The following is an 18,262-nucleotide window of genomic DNA, read 5'->3' on the forward strand; positions in this document are numbered from 1 at the left end:
GATTGAAAACCCCATACCGACAGTTAAGGAAAGTACATGTGCGTGAGCCCGGCGTATACAAAGAGAGGAGGCCTCCTGGCCTCCGAGGGAGATGCGTGCTAGGCCGCCGCTTCCAGCTCAAGCCTCCTGGCCAAACTGAACATCATCAGCCTCCCTGAGTCCATTAGCCATTCCAGGACCCTCCCCGCGAGCCGTGCCGATGTAGGATCAATACCGTGTAGAACAGAGTAAAAGTCCCGTCGCGTTCGAATATCAGTTCTCTCCCATCTTCGAGTTCAGCGGTGGAGCCAAACACCACACCACCAGGTGTTCGGCAGTCTCCCGTCCCTCGCCGCACTGGCAGGCGGGCGTTAGGACCTCTGGGACTCCCCGTGTAAACAGAAAGTCCCGTAGGCCTACTGCCCCTGTCCGGATCTGGACCAGCAGAGAGCTCTTCGCCTTGCTCAGGCCGTCGTGTCGTCTTAGGGTTTCGTCCCGAAACAGCGTCTCCCGCTGATGGTCAAGGTCGTCCGCCGGTCTGATGACTGCTCTGCCGTCTCGTTCCTTCAGCCACCTCGCTCTCCAGGCGTCCTCTACCACACTGTCCGTGTCTGCGGCTCCCCCCGTCCAGCGCGCGATCGTGCTCGCGGCTTTCTCCACTGCCGTGGGCTCTTGCAGTCCCACGGTTCGCGGCCGGCCCCTGTTGCCGCTCCTCGGGACGGAGCCTCTGCTGTATCTTGCGACAGGCAGTGAGAATGATGCCCCCTGCGGTCCTCTTGCCGCCCTGGCCGTCGTCCAGGTCGGTTCGCTGGAGTCTGATTTCAAAGTCTGCAAGCCGTTTGTTGAAATACAGGTCTAACGGTGGCACCCACGTCTCCGTCTCGAGGTTGCGAATGGGAGTGGCTTTGAAGGCTCCCGCCACAATCCGCAAGCTCTTGTTCTGGACCTTCCCGAGGGCCCCGGTGATGCCTTTCTTTACCGGCTCGCCTTCCACGTCCGCGGGGATGTGAAACGACGATGCGCCGTAGGCCAGCGCTGACCGGATGCACTTTGTGTACACTTCTCGCGCTTTGGCTAGCCCTGGTCCCCACGTTTTCGCCGCTATCCTCGACAGTGCGTAGCTCTGGGTCTTCATTTTCTTTTCCACCGCCGCAAGGTGGGCTTTCCAGTTGAGCTTCCGGTCCAGCCAGACTCCCAGGAACCTGGCAGACTCCGTCGGCCTGACGGGGCTGGTGCCCCCCCCTGGGTTAGTGAGGTTTAGCTCGTTTGTCCACTGCCGTCGTCCCTTGTTGAAATGGATGAGCTCGCTCTTTTCCGGGGCAAACTTCATCCCCCGACTGTCGGCCCATCGTAGACACGTTTCCCACGCCGCCTCTAGTTGCCGGACGTTAGCCTCGGGGTTACGACCAAATACCATGAGGTTGGTGTCGTCCGCAAACCCCGCTATAGCCAAGTGAGGGTGTTCGTCTTTTAGCTGCTTGTATAGTGAGGAAATGTAGAGGATGAAGAGGACAGGGGAAAGGGGTGAGCCTTGGGGGACCCCTGCCCGAACTGCCGTCGGTGCCGCTGCCTTGCCGTCAAAAAGGAGGGTGGCCTCGCGGCCCGTCAACCAGTCTTTCGTCCAGAGGACTGAATGATAATAATATTTTTCCAACTTTGACGTTTAAAACACCCGACCACACCGCCCACTGCACACTTTTCGAATGCACGCTTGGTTACAGTCCAGTCTTGTGACGACTCAACTTACCAGCCTTACTTACCTATCTCACCTAGTTTAGTACCGTCCCCATATCCAAGACAATGTCTCTCTCCGGCCCTTCGGAAAGCCCACCGAAGCCCCTTCCACAAATTCCGGGCCCCAAGCTGGCGCCCTTTACTTGTACCGCCCACGCGGTTATTCAGCTTGTAAACGAACTTGGTAACCCGGGCCAGGATGGCCGCGTGTGGGAGGTTAAAATCAGAGGGAAGACCTACGCGTTAAAAATGGTGAGCGGCACCCGGAGCATCCTCCGTGCCTGCAACCCTGGCCAGCAACCAACTAATACCCAACTTCTGATACAGTTCATGTTCTGCGAGACCGATTACTTGAGAGACGATCTGGCGGGTCATCTTGTTTGGGACCTCTCTTCGCCAGGCTTCTATGCCGATTACTTCGACCCATTCAACTGCGAGTGCCGCGCGTACGGCCGGCTGAAGGAGGAGAACCAAGAACACCTCGCTGTCCGGTCTCACGGCTACCTGCTTCTCACACACGCCCAGGAACTCGAGATCACCAGATTTATTACCGGGACCGAGGATGACCGGGACGATCTTCGGGAACGCACCGAAAAGGACTGTAACCTCCCGGTTCGCGCAATCGTTAAGGATCTGGTTAAGGGTGGACACCCTTTCGCTGCGGAGCAGATCTCACAGATGTGGGCGGATCTGAAAGCGCTCCACGAGTTAGGGATTATGGTTCGGGACACCAACGTTTTCAATTATCTCAACGGAAAGATCATCGACTTCAGCAGATCTTGGTCGACGCCCCATCCCGGCTACGCAGCCATCGACCGGTACGATCTAAGGGAGGAGAGAAGTGGAGAGCCGCACGGCTTGAGCAAGGCGGTAATCGAATGGGGTATTGGGAGCCATTGGGTTTGGGACCAAGTTGTGATTCCCGATGAGTTGGTCAAGTGCGCCTCCGGCCGGGGCCCAAACAAGTATGGGCCAGATCCTAGGGTCTATAACTGGCTTAAATTGGAGAAGGACCCTTTGGTTGCATCTGAATTCATGGAAAAGCATGTGTTCGCGGGGTATGGAAATAATGGAAATTGAACTAGGAGGGGAAACAATCCGTTTCTATTGCTACATGTACTTTGGCAATGCGTGGCTAGGTACCTATAGTAGAGCGGGACTGAAACCTGTACGTTCCTTAGGTAGGTAATTTATTTTTCTTCAGTAATGTCCTTTGCTCAGGTTGGGCAGTTTACTTTCTTCTACTTCCCTTCAATATCGTTTTCGTTTATTCAACCTGCTCCATCCAATTTCCGGGTATTTGTTTACAAGGCACAGAGTCTTCAATCCCTTTTTTGACCAGACCTTGCCCGACCCGGAATAATAAGCTAGATAAGGGCCCAGACGAAAAAGAAACGCATCCCCATTTTTAAAGCTACCACTTTCATGTAAACAAATCCCCGGGCCCAAGATTCGACTTTAAGGGACCGACTGTACCATTGAAGGTGCCAGGGGGAGCGGGGTCTTCCGCTCACTAATTAATTTCGTTGGTAGACAATTCTTGGCGCTGCCACCTTTCCACTCCAATCTACACTCACTTGAACTTCACAACTCACATTGCGCGATGCTGGAGCTGGCCTCAATTCAGTTTCTCGCACGACATTCGCTCCACGAGGATTAAGCCTCGCCCCATTTTATCAATGCGTTCCTCCCGGACAATACATTGATCCTCAATTCTCTCAACCTCCTCAATCCCCCGTCCAGATTCATCCCAATGGCCCTTCTACATCAACACCTCGGGCGCCAGCTCCGGCCACGGTCACGCCTCACAAGCCAACGGATCAGAAACGCCGCCGTGGCATTGGCACTCTGCCTGACCGTCCTCTACTTCCTCACCCGGCCCGCGCCTCCAGACGAAGTAGCCCTCCTCGAGCAGCACATGAACGCGGGACCGCCGATGTACCCCATCAACGTTGTCAAGAGCACCATCGACTGGGGCCGCATCGCGCCGCGCCACCCGCCGCGGGAACGCCCCGTGCAGCTGCCGAGACACGCGCCCGGGCGGGGCCCCCGGCGGCCGCGGATCCAGCACCGCTTCGGCAAGGAGACGGCCGAGGAGCGGCAGACGCGCGAGGCCCGCCGCGAGGCCGTGCGCGACCTCACCCGCAAGTGCTGGGATAGCTACCGCCGCTATGCCTGGAAGCAGGACGCGCTGCTGCCGCTGTCCAAGGCCGGCCGGGACCAGTTCTCGGGCTGGGCCGCCACGCTGGTGGATTCGCTCGACACGCTGTGGATGATGGGGCTGAGGGACGAGTTCGACGAGGCCGTGGCCGCCGTGGCCGAGATTGACTTTGGCAACTCGTCTACTCCGCAGGTCAACATCTTCGAGACCAACATCCGCTACCTCGGCGGGTTGATGGCCGCCTACGACCTCTCCGGCCGCGCGGTGCTGCTGGAGAAGGCGGTCGAGCTAGGCGATCTGATCTACGCCGGGTTCGACACGGAGAACCGGATGCCCGTTGATAACATCAACGTCGCGGCCGCCGCCGAGGGGGTGGGCCTGTGGGTCGAGAACGCCGTGGTGTCGGCGTCGCCGGGGACGCTGACGCTGGAGATGACGCGGCTGAGCCAGATCACGGGCGACCCCAAGTACTACGACGCCATCACGGGCATCGTGGACCTCTTCTTCCGCGGGCAGAACCAGACGGCACTCCCAGGACTCTTCCCCATGTTCGTGTCCATGTCCCGCCAGGACGTCACCACCGGCGCCACCTTCACCCTCGGCGGCTGCGCCGACTCCCTATACGAGTACTTCCCCAAACTGCACGCGCTCCTCGGCGGCGTCGGCGGCCCGCAGCTCCCCTTCCTCACGCGCGGCTTCATGGACGCGGCCAAGCGGCACCTGTTCTTCCGGCCCATGCTGCCACCCACCGACACGCCCACGCCCGACATCCTCCTCCCGGGCAACGTCAACGTCGACGCCGACCTGATCGCCCACCTGGACCCCGAAACCGAGCACCTTGCCTGCTTCATCGGCGGCACCTTCGCCCTCGCCGGCCGGCTCTTCGCCACCGAAGACGACGTCGCCGTCGGCGCCCGCCTCACCCGCGGCTGCGTCTACGCCTACCGCGCCTTCCCCACCGGCCTGATGCCCGAGCGCCTCAACACGGTGCCCTGCCCCCCCCGCCACCACTAAAGACAAACCGAAAGACCCAAACCCGCCCTGCGCCTGGGACGAAGCGCGCTGGACCGCCGAAACATCCCGCCGACCCGAGTACAAGCCGCACCTGCCGCGGGGGTTCACGACGGCCAAGGACCCGCGGTACATTCTGCGGCCGGAGGCGATCGAGAGTGTGTTTTATCTGTGGCGGATCACCGGCGGGGCGGAGTGGCGCGAGGCGGCGTGGGATATGTTTCGCGCGGTGGCGCGGGCGACGGCGACCGAGACGGGGAGCGCGGCGGTGTTGGATGTCACGGTGGATGTGGAAAGGGGGGGGACGGTGCCGTTGGAGGATTATATGGAGGTGAGTGGGCCTTTTTTTTTCTTTTTTCTTTTTTTTTCTTCTTGGTTGGCTGGTCTGGTCTTGTCTTGTTTTGTGTGGACGAGTGAGTGGGCGGTAGGGTGTTAACCTGGCACACTGAACTAACTGGACTGCACAGAGTTTTTGGATTGCGGAGACGCTCAAGTACTTCTATCTCATCTTCTCGCCGCCAGATCTGATCAGCCTCGACAAGTATGTGCTCAACACCGAAGCACATCCGTTCTTGCTGCCATAACCATAGCCATGACGGGTTAGCCAGTTGGGATGGGGGATGAGTGTGTTCTGCACGACAACCTAACAACCTGACAACTTGTGGGGAACTTGTGAGATATCTGTACCAGCATATGTTTCATAATAAGCCATGTCTGGGCCTTGAGGGTTGAGCAGCAGTGTCAAGATTATCTGCATTCCACGTTTGGATCGGTTCTTTTTGGTCACAATACAAAGATACCCACGACTATTTCCCAAATTATCGCTTCCCAAAATGCTCTCCAAACACGCTCTCTCCAGACCAAGGCGCGGGCGCAAAAAGTGATATTGGTATTAATCATCAACAATCCAGCCCGTACCCTTGGTTTACCCTGACGCCAGAAACAATGCAATGCACCCCCCTCAACCTAAACATTCACATTCAACACACCCCCCTACCACTACCTCCGCCCACCACGCCCACCACTCGGTCCACCCATTCCGCCCATTCCACCCATCCCACCCAGCATATCGCTCATTTGCTTCATCATAGATTTCATATCCCCGCCCCCCATCCCCGGTGCACCACCACCTCCACCCCCAAACATATTCATGAGGGCGCCCATATCCGGCATGCCGCCGCCGCCGCCGCGACCCGCCGCGCCACCCATGCTCTGCAACCGCTTCTGCATGGCCGCAAGCTGCTGGGCCTTGTTCCCGCCGGCCATGGCGCTCTGTGCGCGCTGCATATTCTTGATGTTGCCGCCCATCTTCTTGGCCATGCCGGCCATCATGCGCTGCTGGGTGAGCAGGTCCTCGACCTCGCGGACGGTGGTGCCCGAGCCCCGAGCGACGCGCGTCATGCGCGTGGGCTGCTCCGTGAACAGCTTGCCGTCGCTGTCCAGCTCCTTGTCCGTCATGCTGTCGCAGATGTAGATCATGCGCTTGAGCTTGAGGGACCCCTCGTCGTCGTCCATCCCCTGCAGCATGTTGCCCATGCCCGGGATCATGCTGGCCATCTTGGAGAGCGGGCCCATCTTCATGATGTTCTGGAGCTGGTCGCGCAGGTCGCGCACCGTGAAGACGCCCTCGCTGATGTGCTTGATGGTTTCTTTTTGGTCCAGCTTCAGGCTCTGTACGTGCTCCACCAGCCCGGCCATGTCACCCATGCCGAGCAGCTTGCTGATGAAGCTGCGCGGCACGAACCGCTCAAAGTCGAACATGTGCTCGCCCGTGCCGATGAAGACGATGGGGGTATGGGTTGCCGCGACCGCCGAGATGGCACCACCGCCCGCCGCGTGGCCGTCCGTCTTGGTGATGATGATGGCGCCGAAGTCGGCGGCCTCCTTGAAGGCCTTTGCCTGGGCTTCGGCCTGCTGACCTATCGAGGCGTCCAGCACCATGATGGTCTCGTCCGGCTTGATGGCCGTCTGGATATCCGTCATCTCCTGGAAGAGCGCGCTTTCCTGTCTGTGGCGACCCGACGTGTCGACGATGATGATCTCGAACCGCTCCTTCTTGAACTTCTCGACACCCTCCCGGGCCACCACGGTGGGGTCCGTTTCCGTCAGGCTGCCGTAGTACGGGATCTTGGCCTTGGTTGCGTTCTGTTTCAGTTGGTCAAAGGCACCGGCACGGAAAGTGTCGGCGCACACGAGACAGGCGCGGAAGCCACGCGACTGGTAGTGCCTGGCGAGCTTGGTACATGTCGTGGTCTTTCCGGCGCCCTGCAGACCGACGAACATAATGACGTTGGACTTGCCCTTCTTGGGTTTGAAGGGCTCGGCGTGCGGGTCGACGAGGCTGACGAGTTCGTCATAGACGGCTTTCTGGATGAGGCGCTTCTTGTTCACGGCGGGTGGGAGGTCTTTGAAGTTGACGGTCGAGCGGATCGATTTGCGCAACTGGCCGACCAAGCGCACGTTGACATCGGCTTCGAGGAGGGCGGAGCATATTGTCTTCAGCATGGAATCGAAGGTCTGGAAGGCGTGCAAGTAAGGTTAGCAATCCTGCATCAACGGCCTTGTTGCTCTCGAGGAACCAGTTGCTAATGTTGCCACATCTAGCTAAAGGGTAAAAGATGGGAGCCTACCTTTTCATCGAGATTAGGGGCGCGCGTTAGGTCGTTGACGGCCGCATTGATGCGGCGGCCGAGATCTTGTAAAACCATGACGAAGGAATCACAGTAACGAGGCCAACAGAAGGTTGGATATGGGTGGCTTAGTGTGTGATAAATGTTGATGGTTAAAGTTGTCAATTGCCCCGTGCGAAATGGTGGGGCTTGGGAAGTGGAAGGAAGCTGGCCTTGGCAAGCCTGGGGAAAAAGAGACGGTTGACATGGGGGCAAAAGCCCACTTTTGTGAGAATGTATGAGCTAAGTAACTATAGGTAACTAGCGATAAACAATAAGGGTTAGGGCTGGGCTCGTAATTCAAGCCCACCCAACATGATGCGCAAGCGACTGTGTGTGTGTCTGTGTGTGTGTGTGTGTGTGTGTTTCCAAGGTGTGGTCGGTTTCATGATCTCATGATCTCTTTTTTTACATTCAACATTCAGTTCCTTTTCCCTCCAAACTCCGCCTCTGTTGATTCTGAGCCTCTTAGCCATTTGTTAGAGTTTCCCGCTGAACAGCCATCGACAAGTCGAATGCTTAAAGTTTAATTGTTACCACAATTTGCATTTTCCAGCGAAGCCCTTGCCTCGCGTTGTTGGTGGGAGAAATGGTTCGGCCATTCGGTTTCGGATCTGATCCGAGTCTCAGCTAGAGCGGGGACATAGCTTGGTGAGAAGCTGAGGAAATGGAAAAGGAGGTGAGGGGTTGTGGTTTGGCGGTGGTCTCATCGCTGACAGCACGTGTAATAAGTTCCAACCCTTTACTACAGTCGACACGAGACGGCAAACTGCTCAGTTCCAGGGTGGTGAGCTCTGTAATTGAGTGACAGGGGCTGTCTTGTTCTTGTCTAACCACATCAGCACTGGCCTGTCGAATTAATCATGTCTCTCTCTCCCCATTTCTGCATCTAGTTTGGGGCTCTGGGGTGTGATTCGCTGCTTTGCCGCTCGAGCTGCAGCGGGTATGCCCGTGAGTGATATTGTAACACGATAATGCACACCGTCATCAGAGCCTTGCGATGGCGGCGATCGGGTTGGTTGAGGTCCTTGTCCCTTCGGCAACTGTCTTCAGGGGTCTGGTATGGCTCCAACGGAGCAATTAATTCCCCTCTTTCTCATCTCAGCTCCTAGCCTCGTCTTGATTTCCCTCTCACCTTCTCCCCAAAAGAGGCGATTGAGTATCGCAGCATTCACCCACTATCGAGGCTCAACTTTACCATTTTGCTCGCCATGGATACATCTGTTTCAGACACGGAGCTCGATTGTCACGGATATGCCAACAGGTGGAACCGAGAAAGGAGCGGAGGAAGCTGCGTCACGGTGACTTCTTGCATAAAGCCATGTTCTGGTCCGGAATCAACGTCATCCTCCTCCGGTTGCCGTCCTTGATCAACCAATGCCTCGACCAAGTTCGCAAGCATCTCCGCCACGATCTTGAGGAAAGTGCGCGGGTTCCTGCGTCGCCCTCGTTTCCTTTCCGGTTGGCATTCAAGGACTTCGAGACTATGTATAACAGATACGAGGAAGAGCCACCATGGTCTCGCCGAATACTGAACTCCGCATTCCGTGTCGTCCCGAAATATCACATGGATCGGTGGAGGCCCCCTTGGGACGAGCAAGGCAATCAGGACCCGATGGAATTTTTGGCCAGGAGCGACCGCATGGCCATGGAGCTCACGCAGCGGAGGCAAAGGTACCAGCAACTCGAAGAGATCCCTCTCGCTCCTGCCAGGGATAAGGACTCGGCCGATGCTGCAGCACCCAAAGAACTACGGCTAGCGTCACGGCCCGGAGTATGGGTGACGAGCGATATTCTCGACCTCGTCAAACACCTCCTTCGGTACGGTGTACGCTGCGTCGGCTACCAGGATGCCGTGACTGACATGGCAGAGGGGGTTGCTCCGGAGCACAGAAAGCAGGTCGAGGACTTGACGTTTGAGTTGTTCTCGGTAGTCATTCGGCTCACTCTGATGTTGGGCGCCCGCGCCGACAATATGGAGAGCCTCGCTGATTTTGTTCGGCTGCTCACCACAGTTCGACTTGAGCGGGTCAGGCGGCTCGATGTTATGTGCGAACAGGCCTTTACTCCAAGAAGTCACGGAACGTGTGCATGTAACCATGCACCTAGCAAGAACGACTCCGGGCCGAAGGCCGGGGAGATAGCCGCGGCGGTGGCCCGGCAGGTTGAACAAACAATCGAGGACAAGCTTGGGGTTTCCCAGACCGGCATGGTCCGCGAGATTCAGGGTCACGTCTCGAGCGTGGTCAAAGAGGAGGTCTCCCGCCTGGTGGAACAAATGCAAAAGAATCTCGAAAGAAGATGTACCAAGAAGTACAGCGCCGGGTTACTCTGGTCACCTGGGAATGGCGGCCCGTAGTTCAGGCAGGCTGTATGGTACCAGACCGAACTTGTTTATAATCACTTCTATCTACATGTCTATTTCCCTCGAGTCCAGTCCACTGCGCCGGCACCATCAACCTATTCACATCCGATCGGCAACACGGAAACGGTATGGGGTGTCTAATTATCTTTAGCCAGGTTGGCGGGTCCATAAGAGGTCAACGTAATCACCGGGGATTGACTTATGGGTTCCGGCTCTTGATTTAAGGGCGAAGAGGGCCGCTGTACAAAAGGTCACAACCGTAAAAACAAGCATTAACGTATCATGTTCCCGTTAGACTCGTATCACACCTTCGGGTTCCATTTTAGGACGGAGGGGACGAAGCCAATGTAACCAAGAGGTGGGCGATGATTTCGGGGCCTAACCATTGTTGTCCGGGAGAGTCCTGACGTATGTTTACAACGGCATGGAGATCTCTCGAGAAATGACGGAGAAATGTACGTTAATATAACCATCGGCTTGGTCCGCAGCCAATAGGCATGTCTCTGCACGCGCCCCGCGGTTCATGGAAGTTGGAGAAGCTTCGCAAGAGGGAACTGCCGTGGTCCCTTACAAGCTTTCGGGAGCTAATCTGCCGAATAGGCTATCATGGGCGATATTGGGGATTTCAACCTGCCAAGGTGGTTGGCCAAGACCCATGGCAGCATCAAAAAGGACCCAAGCTTTACCACGCGGTAGAGTAACAACAATGTTCACGTGGAAATTGGGATGCAGGGAGGTTGCCGATAGCACTCCAGGGGCATTCGAACATCGCCCATGGAATTGTACAACTATAGAAGTAGTAGAAGCCAAGAAAAAACATGGACTCTGCCCCTGGAGAGTCTCCCGTCTCCTGATTTAGACCAGTAGAAATTACATACATCTTGCTCGCAGTAACAGCACCTCCAGCAAAAAGGTAGAAGATCAACAATGCGTCTATTCGAGACCGCCGTCGCCGTAGCGGCTCTGTTCGCTGCAGGTCAGTCCAATTTACGCTCGACTACGAGCTCGTCTCTATCGTGGCCAAGGGGAGGTCAGGCTAATGAGAACTAAACGACAGGTACCGATGCCCAGATCCCAAAGCTCCCGCTGCCAAAGTCCTGTAGCGGCGTTAGCAACTTCCGGTACCAGTACACAGTAGCGTCAGGATGGTCTGCCATGAAGCTTGCCGGTGGGCTGAAGCAGGTCCGGACGGTCATCTGGGATCCAGCGGGCAACCTCCTAGTAGCTCAGGCGACCAAGGGCATCTCCGTGCACACCTTTGGCGCCGATGGCTGCCTCAACAGCACCAACATGCTGATATCGGGTGGCCAGCTCAATCACGGACTCGCCCTATCGCCCGACGGCAAGAAGCTGTATGCCAGCGGTGAGACGGCGGCGTACAGCTGGGACTACAACGTAGCTACCCGTACCGTCAGCAACCAGAAGACGGTCATCAAGGGCATCTCCTCGGGCATCCACTTCACACGGACGCTCGCCGTGGTGCCCCAGCAACCCAACCTGCTCCTCGTGCAAGTCGGCAGCAACGCCAACCTCGACATGGCCGCAGCGCAGAAGGAAACAGGGCGGGCCATCATCAAGATCTTTGACACGGACAAGGCGCCTACCAGCGGCTTCAACTACAACACAGACGGTGAGGTGTATGGCTACGGACTGCGCAACACCATCGGCTTCACGGCCGATCCGAGCGGTGTGTTCTGGGGCGTCGAGAACAGCGGCGATGACTTTAGGCGTAGCGAAAACGGGCAGAACCGCGACATCCACCAAAACAACCCGGCCGAGGAGCTTAACAACCGTGAGTGCCGCCGTTGCAGACATGACAACGAAACAAACAAGATCCCAGGAATTGAAACTAACCCTCCCTCTTCCAGTCGGCAACCCCCTCACGACGCGCAATGTCTGGTACGGCTACCCGACCTGCTTTGCGGTGTGGGACCCGTCGAGCTTCAGCGGGCTCAAGACGGGCAGCAACTTTGTGCTATCGCCTAGCAGCTCGTTCAACGACGCGTCATGCAACGGCCAGGCGACGCCGCCGCGCCTCTCGTTCCAGGCGCACTCGGCCCCGATCTGGAACACGTTCGACACCGACGCCAAAAACATGTACGTCGCCTTCCACGGCTCGTGGGACCGCCAGCCTCGTGAGTGAAGCCTTTTTTCATATTCCCCTTCAGCTCCCACTTGAACCCAACCCCCAACAAAACCTTCACTAACACCACCCCCCCTCTCCCCCCTTCAAACAGCCACTGGCTTCAAAGTCGTGCAAATCCCCTTCCAAAAGCTCGCCGACGGCAGCTACGACCCCGTGGCGCCCGCCGACAGCCAGACAGGCTACAAGGACATCTTCAGCGCCCCCAACCCGGGCGGCTGCACGGCCAACGGCCTGACCCAGAGCAACTGCTTCCGCCTGACGGCCGCCGCGTGGGATCCGGCGGGGCGGGGCCTGTTCGTGGGCAGCGACAATAGTGCGGAGGGGGAGATCTATATCCTTTCGCCGACGGCTTGAGGGGGTGGGGGGCGGTGGCTGTTTGGGGTTGAGGGTTGGTGGTGGGCAAATACTCGTTGGAAAAGGCACGTGGACTGTGGGTGGTACATATGAGTGGATATATTGACGGCAGACTGTACTTGAAAGTCACGTAAAATATATATGCGTAGCCCCTTTTGCCGTGGTCCTTACCTACCAAGGTACCCGTCTAACACCATCTATAATTGCAGTCTTCACCTATTAGTCCGCGGATAAGCTCCCGACGATGGCCGTTTCAGCTAGGAGGCTTTTCCTACCAGCCTATAACGTCAAATGGACCTGGTTGCCATTTCAGGAGGGCTCTTTTAAGTGATGTTGTTTCCAAAAAGAAAATAGTATGGATGATGTGCCTGGCAAGCATGGATGTTAATCCACAGCGTGAATTCGGCTACGGATGGCCCGACGTCGGATTGGTGCCTAGCTGTGCAAGCGCCTCGAACGGATTTGGGTGTCCCCGCATTCTCCGGTCTAGTTTCTCCTATTCTTCCACTCCAGGCAACATCAGTGTCAGGCACCAAACACCATCAACTTGAACGTCACCCATGGCTGATACGCAACAACTCGGCGGCTTTCGAGTCATCCAAGGCAAAAACAAAAATGATGGAGCCTCCCCGCCTACCCCCCGAATTGCTTGAGATGGTCATTAACCACGTAAGCGACGGGGGTGGGCGGTGTCAAGATGCTTTGCCGCCTTTCCCTTCTTTCTCGCCAATGGTACGCCGTCGTGAGCGGTCGGATCTACTCAACATGGCTGTACGATGGCGAACAACATTCCATCTCGTCGCTGTGGAAGTTTCTCCGCACCGTGTTCGGCAACAAACGGATCGCGGATGGAGTACACGAACTCAACATTCAAGATTGGCCTCTTGGGCTCGTTCACGACCGCGGCCGTCTCACCCTCTCAGACGACGACTTCGATTTGATCTGGGACGCCATTCGCATAACGGGACTTGTGCGTCTAGAAGGCAGCATTTTGGAAGCCCTCCAAAAGGCAGACCCGAGACCACTAATGGTGTTGCTGTTGGCAAGTCTACCGAACTTGACCACGCAGGCATGGGGTTTCCATATTCCCGACACGTCAAGCTGAAACTTGGAAAATGGCTACAAACTTGAAACGTGTTAGATATACCTGGATGAAGTATATTTCCTGTCTGTATGGTCACGGGTCTACGGATGTGAATGGCAGTTTCCCGCTCGAGTACATGTACCCTAACGAAAGTTTCAAATACCTGGCCATTCGTGTCAAGGTTCGCCCTGCCAGGCCTCCCCCCCCCTCCCCCCTAACTTTCCGTCCCTGTCAGTGCTCGCTCCAGTCTGTGCGTACAAAGTAAGGAGGATTCCTTTATAATATTATTATTCATACTCCGCTATGCCCTAGGGCGTGCCGGACCCTCTGCTATTTAGTGTACAGGAAAACCGTGCCCTCCCGGGCCGGGTGAAAAACCCATACCAACAATCAAGGAGCGATGCGTTTTAGTGAGCCCACATATACAAAGAGAGGAGGCCTCCTGGCCTCCGAACGAGGGCGCTTCAGACCGCCGCTTCCAGCTCGAGCCTCCTGGCTAAGTTGTACATCGGCAGCTTCCCCGAGTCCACCAGCCAGTCGAGAACTCTCCTCGCGAGCCGTGCAGTCGTGGGATTGATGCCGTGTAGAACAGAGTAAAAGTCCCGTCGTGTCCGAATTCCAGTTCTCTCCCATCTTCGAGTCAACGGTGGGGCCAAACACCACACTACCAGGTGTTCGGCAGTCTCTCGTCCCTCGCCACACTCGCAGACAGGAGTCAGAACCTCCGGGACTCCCCGTGTAAACAAGAAGTCCCGTAAGCCTATTGCTCCCGTCCGGATTTGAATCAGCAGTGAGCTCTTCGCCTTGTTGAGACCGTCGTGCCTCCTTAGGGTTTCGTTCCGGAATAGCGTCTCCTGCTGATGGTCAAAGTCGTCCGCCGGCCTGGTGATTGCCCTGCCATCCCGTTCCTTTAACCACCTGGCTTTCCAAGCCTCTTCTACTACCCTGTTCGTATCAACGGTTCCCCCCGTCCAGCGCATGACCGTGCCCGCGGCTCTCTCCACCGCCGTAGGCCCTTGAGGTCCCAAGGTTCGCGGTCGGCCCCTGTTGCCCCTCCTCGAGCTAAGTCTCTGCTGTATCTTGCGGCAGGCGGTGAGGACAACGCTCCCCGCCGTCTTCTTGCCGCTTTGACTGTCGTCTAGGTCGGTTCGCTGGAGTCTGGTCTCAAAGTCCGCAAGCCGTTTGTTGAGATATAGGTCCAAACGGTGGCAACCCATGTCTCCGTCTCGAGGTTGCGGAATGGGGGTAGACTTAAAGGCTCCCGCCCACAATCCGCAAGCTCTTGTTCTGGGCCTTCTCCGAGGGCCTTGGTGATGCCCTTTCTTTGCCGGCTCGCTCTCCCACATCCGTGGGGATGTGAAACGATGATGCGCCATAGGCCAGCGCCCGACCGGATGCACTTTGTGTACACTTCTCGCGCTTTGGCTAGCCCCATCCCCCATGTCTTTGCCACGATCCTCGACAGGGCATAGCTCTGGGTCCTCAGCTTCTTCTCCACCGCCACCAGGTGGGCCTTCCAGTTGAGTTTCCAGTCCAACCAGACTCCCAGGAACCTGGCAGACCCTTCTGGTTTAACGGGGCTGGTGCCTCCCCTTGGGTTGGCAAGGTTTACTTGTTCGGTCCACTGCCGTCGCCCTTTGTTGAAATGGATCAGTTCGCTCTTTTCCGGGGCGAACTTCATCCCCCGACTGTCCGCCCATCGTATACACGTTTCCCACGCCGCCTCTAGTTGCCGGACATTGGCTTCGGGGTTTCGACCAAATACTAGAAGGTTGGTGTCATCCGCAAACCCTGTTATAGCCAAGTGAGGGTGCTCGTCTTTTAGCTGCTTGTATAATGAGGAAATGTAGAGGATGAAGAGAACAGGGGAAAGGGGTGAGCCTTGGGGGACCCCTGCCCGAATTGCCGTCGGCGCCGCCGTCTTGCCGTCGAAAAGAAGGGTGGCCTCTCGACCGGTCAACCAATCTCTCGTCCAGAGGACCAGCCACCTCGGGAAGCCCATTTCTCGCAAAGTTGCTAGCAGTCGGGTATGGTTGACCGTGTCAAAGGCTCCTGAGATGTCCAGTTGCAATAGGGATGCCGCACCCTTCTGTCTCCACGCCTCCTGGACCTGAGCTACTACTAGCCGGACAGCCAGCTCTGTAGAGCGGTGTGCCCTGTTCCCCATTTGTTCATCTGGTAGGAGGCCGTTGACTTCTGCCGCTTGAGTGACCTTCCTGGCGACCACTGACTCTATTACCTTCCCCAGGGTTGGCAACAGAGCAATGGGCCTGTATCCCCCCGGGGTCTGATACGCCGGGCGGAGCCTTTCCTGGTTTCGGTAGTACTACAGTCTTCGCCCTCTTGAAACGGCTCGGGAATCATCCTAGCTCTAGGCACCTTGTCGCCAGAAGGGCCAGCACTTCAGCTAACGGTGCTCCGCACGCCTTCAGAAGGCTCATCGGGAGCAAATCCTCGCCTGGCGCCTTCCAGGGGCTTGCTCTTCCCATCGCCTCCGTGATCTCGATCGGCGTCACTGCCTGTACGACGTCGAAGCCCGGGTTCCAGCTGCCCAAAAAGGCTTGGTCTTCCACGTCCGTCAGGTTGGCCGGTGGGTCCGGGAAGAACCTCTCAGCCAGCGCGCTGGCCTTCTGGTCGTGCGTTTCGGCCGTTACCTGTCCGGAAGAGTCCTTAAATTCCGGCAGCCTCGGTGGTTCTGGCGGCAAAAAGCTCCGCAACCTAGCCCATCTTTCCAAGCTCCACATCTGATCGGGCTTCTTTGCCTCGCTTGCTTCCTGTAGGCTGTTCCTCCAAGCCCTAGTCCGCGCTTCGCGCGTTGTTCTAGCAAGGTCCTTGAGTCTTTCGCTAAGCTCCTCCCAGCAGTACTCTGCCCGGGTCTCCTTCGCCAGCCTCTCGGCCCTTCTGGCCTCCCAGGCGGCCTGCTGCACCTCCACAGTCCACCAGGGGGAGCTGTAGCCGCAGCTCGCCTTCTTCCGTGGAGTGCTTTCCTTCGCGACCCAGGTGAGCCACTCGACCAGGCTATCGAAAGCTTTGTCAAGGCCCTCGACTGTCCGGGTTTTGGCCGGTAGTCCGTCCGGTCCCGGGTCCGCGAGCCCCATGACCTTGCATAGCAACTCTGATTCAGCCTTCACCCTCTCCCTGTCCATCTTTTTCCAGGCCCAGCCATCCGGTTGGGTTGGCCTCGGCCCATGCCCTTCCCCGACCTCGAGCACCTGTGGGTAGTGGTCTGACTTTCCACGACACTCTTCCCCGTAGTATACTGTTTGGAGGTTTTCCGAAGTCCAGAAGTGGTCGATTGGTTGACGGGCGGCCATTCCTTTATAAATAAAGAATGCAAGAAGCCACTTTCGTCTTCGGGCACGGCGTTGATTCTCCAAATTAGGAGAGCGCAGCACTTACTAGCCGGAGGCTCCCGTTCAAAACGGAAACCCTCCCCTCCCCCCCCCCCCCTTTTTTTTTTTTTTATTTATTCATTCTCTACAATACTTTTCTACTACACCCACGGTGAACCTGGACTGGTTTGGTTAACTGACAATTTACAATGCAAAACCATTCAATGGGCTATCCAAGTTCTGCTCTTTTTTGCTGCTACTTTTGTGGTTGTTTTCTGTCAATACAAACAAAACGGCAGAGGTGAAGGCCCTTGACCAAGACATAGTCCTGCTATTATTAAGCTAGTGTGGCGTGGCGACGCAGATCTAGACGAAGAGCGCCGTTAGGAAGAAAAATAGATGTAAAAAAAGCCGTGGTGATGCCAATGAAGATCCCAAGAACGGGTCACACAGAGATGAACAGAGGCCTTTCCTCCCAGTTGCCGTTGCGTTGCGGAACAAGCATCACCGCATGAACATGCCCGTTCGTGCGTGGTATATAACTCTCTTGGTTAGAAAGATCATGCCCAAGCCCCCACGGACTGAGGGCTCGAGGGTTTGCGTCCCTCCCCTGAGTCCCCTCCCTCTTCTCCTTCACCCTACCTCCTTATCTCCTTCACTCTCGTAGGACGATATGCGGAGGTCGTCCTTGGTTCGGCTTCACTTACCGACTCGTCCTCAACAACATCGGCGGTCGCTTAAGCATTGTTCGCCAGCCACGCAAACCCTTCCTTATAGCCCTGCCCCATCACCACCGAGCACATGAACAGCTTAACCGGCCGTGAGGCTTCTCTCCCTCGGCTCATCTCATTCCCTACACCTACAGGACTCGAAAGGCCCCCCAGCAAGTCTCTCAACTCCTCCTCCGCCACCGCACCAGGTTTATCAATTTTGTTACCCAGCACCAGCACAGGCATCCGCTTCCCAGCAGCACAGTCTCGCCCTTCTTCAATCTCACCAAGCACCCGAAGAAGCTCCTCAAACTCCCCTCTCGCCTCTTTCAGCCCATCTTCATAATCCGCAGCGTCCACGACAAAGACTACCCCATCGACGCCGCCCGCAGCAAGATAGTCGCGCCGCAACCTGGCGGATGCCACCTGGGCGGTCGCGGTCGCAGAAGCCGCCGAAGTCGGCCGCGTCGATCGCGAGACGGCGCCCGTCGCTGGTGTCAAGGTATATATCGGTTCCTGAGGTCCCCGAAGTGGACAGGGTGACAGGTGCGGTGGGATCCGGATGACGGAGGTAGTGCAGCAGCGTGGTCTTGCCGGCGTTGCTAGGGGCCGGTGAATAAGAGGCGGGGCCTTTGGCGTTGGGGATGGCCGGTTGCGGTTAAGTAGATGGTTTTGGCGAGGGACTGGAGGGTCGCAGAGTGAGTACATTGGGGACTT

At 57.0% G+C, this 18,262-nt stretch overlaps 8 protein-coding genes across 8 annotated transcripts; 4 read left to right on the forward strand and 4 right to left on the reverse strand.

Annotated features, from left to right (window-relative positions):
- Window positions 1-499: 499 nt before the first annotated feature.
- Window positions 500-1,396, reverse strand: CHGG_10795 (uncharacterized protein; the record flags this gene model as incomplete). The annotated part of the gene is made up of 1 exon (XM_001226061.1): window positions 500-1,396. The coding sequence occupies one exon, from the start codon at window positions 1,394-1,396 to the stop codon at window positions 500-502; it is 897 nt and encodes a 298-aa protein (XP_001226062.1).
- A 383-nt stretch (window positions 1,397-1,779) lies between these two features.
- Window positions 1,780-2,793, forward strand: CHGG_10796 (uncharacterized protein; the record flags this gene model as incomplete). The annotated part of the gene is made up of 2 exons (XM_001226062.1): window positions 1,780-1,965; window positions 2,041-2,793. The coding sequence occupies 2 exons, from the start codon at window positions 1,780-1,782 to the stop codon at window positions 2,791-2,793; spliced, it is 939 nt and encodes a 312-aa protein (XP_001226063.1).
- Window positions 2,794-3,466: 673 nt separating this feature from the next.
- On the forward strand, window positions 3,467-5,469 carry CHGG_10797 (uncharacterized protein; the record flags this gene model as incomplete). Its single annotated transcript, XM_001226063.1, has 3 exons — window positions 3,467-4,861; window positions 4,968-5,216; window positions 5,353-5,469. The coding sequence occupies 3 exons, from the start codon at window positions 3,467-3,469 to the stop codon at window positions 5,467-5,469; spliced, it is 1,761 nt and encodes a 586-aa protein (XP_001226064.1).
- A 377-nt stretch (window positions 5,470-5,846) lies between these two features.
- Window positions 5,847-7,593, reverse strand: CHGG_10798 (uncharacterized protein; the record flags this gene model as incomplete). Its single annotated transcript, XM_001226064.1, has 3 exons — window positions 5,847-5,851; window positions 5,947-7,402; window positions 7,516-7,593. The coding sequence occupies 3 exons, from the start codon at window positions 7,591-7,593 to the stop codon at window positions 5,847-5,849; spliced, it is 1,539 nt and encodes a 512-aa protein (XP_001226065.1).
- Window positions 7,594-8,875: 1,282 nt separating this feature from the next.
- CHGG_10799 (uncharacterized protein) lies at window positions 8,876-9,913 on the forward strand (the record flags this gene model as incomplete). Its single annotated transcript, XM_001226065.1, has 1 exon — window positions 8,876-9,913. The coding sequence occupies one exon, from the start codon at window positions 8,876-8,878 to the stop codon at window positions 9,911-9,913; it is 1,038 nt and encodes a 345-aa protein (XP_001226066.1).
- A 933-nt stretch (window positions 9,914-10,846) lies between these two features.
- CHGG_10800 (uncharacterized protein) lies at window positions 10,847-12,419 on the forward strand (the record flags this gene model as incomplete). Its single annotated transcript, XM_001226066.1, has 4 exons — window positions 10,847-10,895; window positions 10,977-11,711; window positions 11,788-12,054; window positions 12,157-12,419. The coding sequence occupies 4 exons, from the start codon at window positions 10,847-10,849 to the stop codon at window positions 12,417-12,419; spliced, it is 1,314 nt and encodes a 437-aa protein (XP_001226067.1).
- Window positions 12,420-13,967: 1,548 nt separating this feature from the next.
- On the reverse strand, window positions 13,968-16,649 carry CHGG_10801 (uncharacterized protein; the record flags this gene model as incomplete). The annotated part of the gene is made up of 3 exons (XM_001226067.1): window positions 13,968-14,654; window positions 14,708-15,809; window positions 15,883-16,649. The coding sequence occupies 3 exons, from the start codon at window positions 16,647-16,649 to the stop codon at window positions 13,968-13,970; spliced, it is 2,556 nt and encodes an 851-aa protein (XP_001226068.1).
- Window positions 16,650-17,572: 923 nt separating this feature from the next.
- CHGG_10802 (uncharacterized protein) lies at window positions 17,573-18,253 on the reverse strand (the record flags this gene model as incomplete). The annotated part of the gene is made up of 1 exon (XM_001226068.1): window positions 17,573-18,253. One exon carries the CDS (start codon window positions 18,251-18,253, stop codon window positions 17,573-17,575), a length of 681 nt encoding a protein of 226 aa, XP_001226069.1.
- Window positions 18,254-18,262: the final 9 nt, after the last annotated feature.

Source organism: Chaetomium globosum, genomic scaffold (assembly GCF_000143365.1).
Source record: "Chaetomium globosum CBS 148.51 scaffold_8 genomic scaffold, whole genome shotgun sequence".
NCBI lineage: Eukaryota > Fungi > Ascomycota > Sordariomycetes > Sordariales > Chaetomiaceae > Chaetomium > Chaetomium globosum.